This window comes from Lampetra fluviatilis, unplaced genomic scaffold, assembly GCF_964198595.1.
Source record: "Lampetra fluviatilis unplaced genomic scaffold, kcLamFluv1.1 SCAFFOLD_201, whole genome shotgun sequence".
Taxonomy (NCBI): Eukaryota; Metazoa; Chordata; class Hyperoartia; order Petromyzontiformes; family Petromyzontidae; genus Lampetra; species Lampetra fluviatilis.
The window spans coordinates 32,501-40,000 of record NW_027620564.1 but is presented as its reverse complement, the minus strand read 5'-3'; the positions used below and the strand labels follow the sequence as shown (position 1 = coordinate 40,000).

At 57.9% G+C, this 7,500-nt stretch overlaps 1 protein-coding gene across 1 annotated transcript in view; it reads right to left on the bottom strand.

Moving 5' to 3' along the window:
* Window positions 1–6,043, bottom strand: part of LOC144954071 (uncharacterized) — a 9,573-nt gene extending 3,530 nt beyond the window's left edge. The window contains exons 1-2 of the mRNA XM_078884651.1: window positions 5,258–6,043; window positions 4,409–4,641 (exon numbers count right to left, since the gene is read on the bottom strand). Coding sequence (XP_078740777.1) covers window positions 4,409–4,641; window positions 5,258–6,043 — 1,019 coding nt within the window. The remainder of the gene's footprint in view (window positions 1–4,408; window positions 4,642–5,257) is intronic.
* Window positions 6,044–7,500: the final 1,457 nt, after the last annotated feature.

Here is a 7,500-nt window from a genome sequence, read left to right as displayed (position 1 = left end):
CCCACTCACTCACCCACCCACTCACTCACCCACCCACCCACTCACCCACCCACTCACCCACCCACCCACTCACCCACCCACTCACCCACCCACCCACTCACTCACTCAGCCACTCACTCACTCACGCAGCCACTCACTCAGCCACTCACTCACTCACTCAGCCACTCACTCACTCACTCAGCCACTCACTCACTCGCTCACGCAGCCACTCACTCACGCAGCCACTCACTCACTCACTCAGCCACTCACTCACTCAGCCACTCATTCACCCACTCACCCACCCACCCACTCACCCACTCACTCACCACTCGTTCACTCAGCCACTCATTCACCCACTCACCCACTCACTCACCACTCGTTCACTCAGCCACCCACCCACTCACCCACCCGCCCACTCACCCACTCACCCACCCACCCACCCACCCACTCGCCCACCCGCCCACCCACTCGCCCACCCGCCCACCCGCTCACCCACCCGCCCACCCGCTCACCCACCCGCCCACCCGCTCACCCACCCGCCCACCCGCTCACCCACCCGCCCACCCGCTCACCCACCCACCCACCCGCTCACCCACCCACCCACCCACTCACTCACTCACCCACCCACCCACCCACCCACCCACTCACTCACTCACTCACCCACTCACCCACCCACCCACCCACCCACTCACCCACCCACCCACCCACCCACTCACTCACCCACCCACACACTCACCCACCCACCCACACACTCACCCACCCACCCACCCACCCACCCACCCACTCACCCACCCACCCACCCACTCACCCACCCACCCACCCACTCACCCACCCACCCACCCACTCACCCACCCACCCACCCACTCACCCACCCACCCACCCACCCACCCACCCACCCACCCACTCACCCACCCACCCACCCACTCACCCACCCACCCACCCACTCACCCACCCACCCACCCACCCACCCACTCACCCACCCACCCACCCACCCACTCACCCACCCACCCACTCACCCACCCACCCACCCACTCACCCACCCACCCACCCACTCACCCACCCACCCACCCACCCACCCACTCACCCACCCACCCACTCACTCACCCACCCACCCACCCACTCACCCACCCACTCACCCACCCACTCACCCACCCACCCACTCACCCACCCACCCACTCACCTGACCTCCCCCTCTCTCCCCCACCCTCCATCGTCGTGACTGATGGCTGCCCCCCAGCGAGAGCCACCCAGGAAGGCGACGAGGCAGGCTCCGTACGTCAGCTGGGCCCATCACCCACTCACTCACTCAGCCACTCACTCACTCAGCCACTCACTCACTCACTCACGCAGCCACTCACCTCACTCACTCAGCCACTCACTCACTCAGCCACTCATTCACCACTCGTTCACTCACCCACTCATTCACCCACTCACCCACTCATTCACCACTCGTTCACTCAGCCACCCACTCACTCAGCCACCCACCCACTCACCCACCCACCCACTCACCCACCCAACCACTCACCCACCCACTCACCTGACCTCCCCCTCTCTCGCCCACCCACCCACTCACCCACCCACCCACCCACTCACCCACCCACCCACTCACTCACACACCCACTCACCCACCCACCCACTCACTCACCCACCCACTCACCCACTCACCCACCCACTCACCCACTCACCCACCCACTCACCCACCCACCCACCCACTCACCCACCCACCCACTCACCCACCCACCCACCCACTCACCTGACCTCCCCCTCTCTCCCCCACCCACCCACTCACCCACCCACCCACCCACTCACCCACTCACTCACCCACCCACTCACTCACCCACCCACTCACTCACCCACCCACTCACTCACCCACCCACTCACTCACCCACCCACTCACCCACTCACCCACCCACCCACTCACCCACCCACCCACCCACTCACCCACCCACCCACCCACTCACCCACCCACCCACTCACCTGACCTCCCCCTCTCTCGCCCACCCACTCACCCACCCACCCACTCACCCACCCACCCACCCACCCACTCACCCACCCACCCACCCACTCACCCACCCACCCACTCACCCACCCACCCACCCACTCACCCACCCACCCACCCACTCACCCACCCACCCACCCACCCACTCACCCACTCACCCACCCAACCACTCACCCACCCACTCACCTGACCTCCCCCTCTCTCGCCCACCCACCCACTCACCCACCCACCCACCCACTCACCCACCCACCCACTCACTCACACACCCACTCACCCACCCACCCACTCACTCACCCACCCACTCACCCACTCACCCACCCACTCACCCACTCACCCACCCACTCACCCACCCACCCACCCACTCACCCACCCACCCACCCACCCACCCACCCACTCACCCACCCACCCACTCACCCACCCACCCACCCACTCACCTGACCTCCCCCTCTCTCCCCCACCCACCCACCCACCCACTCACCCACCCACCCACCCACCCACCCACCCACTCACCCACCCACTCACCCACTCACCCACCCACCCACCCACTCACCCACTCACCCACCCACCCACCCACTCACTCAGCCACCCACCCACTCACCCACTCACCCACCCACCCACCCACTCACCCACCCACTCACCCACTCACCCACCCACCCACCCACTCACCCACCCACCCACCCACCCACCCACTCACCCACCCACTCACCCACTCACCCACCCACCCACCCACCCACTCACCTGACCTCCCCCTCTCTCCCCCACCCACCCACTCACCCACCCACCCACCCACTCACCCACCCACCCACCTACTCACCCACCCACTCACCCACTCACCCACCCACCCACCCACTCACCCACTCACCCACCCACCCACCCACCCACTCACTCAGCCACCCACCCACTCACCCACTCACCCACCCACCCACCCACCCACTCACTCAGCCACCCACCCACTCACCCACTCACCCACCCACACACTCACCCACCCACCCACCCACCCACTCACCCACCCACCCACCCACCCACTCACCCACCCACCCACCCACCCACTCACCCACCCACCCACTCACCCACCCACCCACCCACTCACCCACCCACCCACCCACTCACCCACCCACCCACCCACTCACCCACCCACCCACCCACCCACCCACTCACCCACCCACCCACCCACCCACACACTCACCCACCCACCCACCCACTCACCCACCCACCCACCCACTCACCCACCCACCCACCCACCCACCCACTCACCCACCCACCCACTCACCCACCCACCCACACACTCACCCACCCACACACTCACCCACCCACCCACCCACTCACCCACCCACCCACCCACTCACCCACCCACCCACCCACTCACCCACCCACCCACCCACTCACCCACCCACCCACCCACTCACCCACCCACCCACCCACTCACCCACCCACCCACCCACTCACCCACCCACCCACCCACTCACCCACCCACTCACCCACTCACCCACCCACCCACCCACTCACCCACTCACCCACCCACCCACCCACTCACTCAGCCACCCACCCACTCACCCACTCACCCACCCACCCACTCACCCACCCACCCACCCACCCACTCACCCACCCACCCACCCACTCACCTGACCTCCCCCTCTCTCCCCCACCCTCCATCGTCGTGAACGATGGCTGCCCCCCAGCGAGAGCCACCCAGGAAGGCGACGAGGCAGGCTCCGTACGTCAGCTGGGCCCATCACCCACTCACTCACTCAGCCACTCACTCACTCAGCCACTCACTCACTCACTCACGCAGCCACTCACCTCACTCACTCAGCCACTCACTCACTCAGCCACTCATTCACCACTCGTTCACTCACCCACTCATTCACCCACTCACCCACTCATTCACCACTCGTTCACTCAGCCACCCACTCACTCAGCCACCCACCCACTCACCCACCCACCCACCCACTCACCCACCCACCCACCCACCCACTCACCCACCCACCCACCCACCCACCCACTCACCCACCCACCCACTCACCCACCCACCCACTCACCCACCCACCCACCCACTCACCCACCCACCCACCCACTCACCTGACCTCCCCCTCTCTCCCCCACCCTCCATCGTCGTGACTGATGGCTGCCCCCCAGCGAGAGCCACCCAGGAAGGCGACGAGGCAGGCTCCGTACGTCAACTGGGCCCATCACTCACTCACTCACTCAGCCACTCACTCACCACTCAGCCACTCACTCAGCCACTCACTCACTCAGCCACTCACTCACTCAGCCACTCATTCACCACTCGTTCACTCAGCCACTCATTCACCCACTCACCCACTCATTCACCACTCGTTCACTCAGCCACCCACCCACCCACTCACCCACCCACCCACTCACCCACCCACTCACCCACCCACTCACCCACCCACCCACCCACCCACTCACCTGACCTCCCCCTCTCTCGCCCACCCTCCGTCGTCGTGAACGATGGCTGCCCCCCAGCGCGACCCCCCCAGGAAGGCGACGAGGCAGGCTCCGTACGTCAGCTGGGCCCAGGCGAGGCCTGTCCCACAGGCTTCTAGGCCCGCTAGGCCCAGGCACGCCGGTGCAAGTCCCAGCGGCAGGAGGCCTCCAAAGCCGAGCCAGAGAGCGGCACGGGGAGCAGTCGCACACATCGCCTGCGAGATACGCGGAGACACGTAGAGACTCATAGAGACACATAGAGATACGCGGAGACACATAGAGACTCATAGAGACACATAGAGACACATAGACACATAGAGATATGTGGAGATACGTAGAGACTCATAGAAACTCATAGAGCTATATAGAGCTATTTAGAGACACGTAGAGACACGCAGAGACCCATAAAGATACATAGAGATACATAGAGACTCATAGAGATACATGACGATGATGATGACGTCACTGATGACGTCATCAGTGACGTCACTCATCGTGACGTCGCCCAGGAAGCTCCTCCTCACTTCCCTCCTCCTCTCGCTGACGATGACGTCACTGATGACGATGATGATGATGACGTCACTGATGATGATGATGACGTCACTGATGATGATGATGACACTGATGATGATGACGATGACGTCACTGATGATGATGATGACGTCACTGATGACGATGATGATGACGTCACTGATGATGACGATGACGTCTGATGACGATGATGATGATGATGACGTCACTGATGACGATGATGACGTCACTGATGATGATGATGTCACTCATGACGTCACTGATGACGTCACTGATGACGTCACTGATGACATCACTCACCGTGACGTCGCCCAGGAAGGAGCTCCTCCTCACTTCCCTCCTCCTCTCGCGAGCGGCATCGTCCGCGGGGCGAGAAGATGGCGACGAGGTGGAGGTGGTGGAGGTGGTGGACGTGGTGGAGAAGGTGGACGTGGAGAAGAAGGTGGACGTGGGGGAGGTGGAGGAGGATGTGGTGGAGGTGGAGGACGTGGGGGAGAAGGTGGAGGGGGAGGAGTTGAGGAAGGAGGGGCGGGTGAGGAAGGTGGACGTGGGGGAGGTGGTGGGGGAGGTGGTGGTGGAGTAGAAGGTGGAGGCGGAGGTGGAGTTGAGGAAGGTGGAGTTGAGGAAGGTGGAGGGGGAGGATGAGGAGGTGGAGGAGGAGGTGGAGGATGAGTAGCGTGGGATGGAGGAGAATGATTTGAATGAGTTGAATGAGTTGATTGAGTTGATTGAGTTGAATGAGTTGAATGAGTTGATTGAGTTGAATGAGTTGAATGAGTTGAATGATTTGAATGAGTTGAATGAGTTGAATGAGTTGAATGAGTTGAATGAGTTGATGAATGAGGTGAATGAGTTGAATGAGTTGAATGAGTTGAATGAGTTGATGAATGAGGTGAGGAGGTGGTGCTGGTGTTGGCAGGGGTGACGCCCAGGCGAGCTCAGGCTCTGTGCCGCCAGCCTCAGCAGGCCCCGGCGTTGCCGCGGCAACAGCAGCAGCAGGCGTTGCCGCGGCAACAACAGCAGCAGGCGTTGCCGCGGCAACAGCAGCAGCAGGCGTTGCCGTGGCAACAACAGGCGGGCGGCCATTGCTGTGGGCGGAGTCGCAGAGTCGTGAGTAGAGTATAGTGTAGTGTATAGTGTAGTGTATAGTGTGTAGTGTAGTGTATAGTGTAGTGTAGTGTGTAGTGTATAGTGTAGTGTATAGTGTAGTGTATAGTGTAGTGTATAGTGTGTAGTGTAGTGTATAGTGTAGTGTATAGTGTAGTGTATAGTGTAGTGTGTAGTGTAGTGTGTAGTGTAGTGTAGTGTATAGTGTGTAGTGTAGTGTGTAGTGTAGTGTATAGTGTAGTGTATAGTGTAGTGTATAGTGTAGTGTGTAGTGTAGTGTATAGTGTAGTTTATAGTGTAGTGTATAGTGTAGTGTGTAGTGTAGTGTATAGTGTAGTGTGTAGTGTAGTGTATAGTGTAGTGTATAGTGTAGTGTATAGTGTAGTGTATAGTGTAGTGTATAGTGTAGTGTATAGTGTAGTGTGTAGTGTAGTGTGTAGTGTATAGTGTAGTGTATAGTGTAGTGTATAGTGTAGTGTAGTGTATAGTGTAGTGTGTAGTGTAGTGTGTAGTGTATAGTGTAGTGTATAGTGTAGTGTATAGTGTAGTAGAGTATAGTGTAGTGTATAGTGTAGTGTGTAGTGTGTAGTGTATAGTGTATAGTGTAGTGTATAGTGTAGTGTATAGTGTAGTGTATAGTGTAGTGTATAGTGTAGTGTAGTGTATAGTGTAGTGTAGTGTATAGTGTAGTAGTGTATAGTGTATAGTGTAGTGTATAGTGTAGTGTATAGTGTAGTGTAGTGTATAGTGTAGTAGAGTATAGTGTAGTGTATAGTGTAGTGTGTAGTATATAGTGTAGTGTATAGTGTAGTGTATAGTGTAGTGTATAGTGTAGTGTATAGTGTAGTAGTGTATAGTGTAGTAGTGTATAGTGTAGTAGTGTATAGTGTAGTGTATAGTGTAGTGTATAGTGTAGTATTGTATAGTGTAGTATTGTATAGTGTAGTATTGTATAGTGTAGTGTATAGTGTAGTAGTGTATAGTGTAGTGTATAGTGTAGTATTGTATAGTGTAGTAGTGTATAGTGTAGTAGTGTATAGTGTAGTAGTGTATAGTGTAGTGTATAGTGTAGTGTATAGTGTAGTAGTGTATAGTGTAGTATTGTATAGTGTAGTAGTGTATAGTGTAGTAGTGTATAGTGTATAGTAGTGTACTGTATAGTAGTGTATAGTAGTGTAGTGTATAGTAGTGTATAGTAGTGTATAGTAGTGTACTGTATAGTAGAGTAGTGTATAGTAGTGTATAGTAGCGTAGTGTGTAGTAGTGTAGTGTGTAGTAGTGTATAGTAGTGTAGTGTATAGTAGTGTAGTGTATAGTAGTGTATAGTAGTGTAGTGTATAGTAGTGTAGTGTATAGTAGTGTATAGTAGTGTAGTGTATAGTAGTGTATAGTAGTGTAGTGTATAGTAGTGTAGTGTATAGTAGTGTAGTGTATAG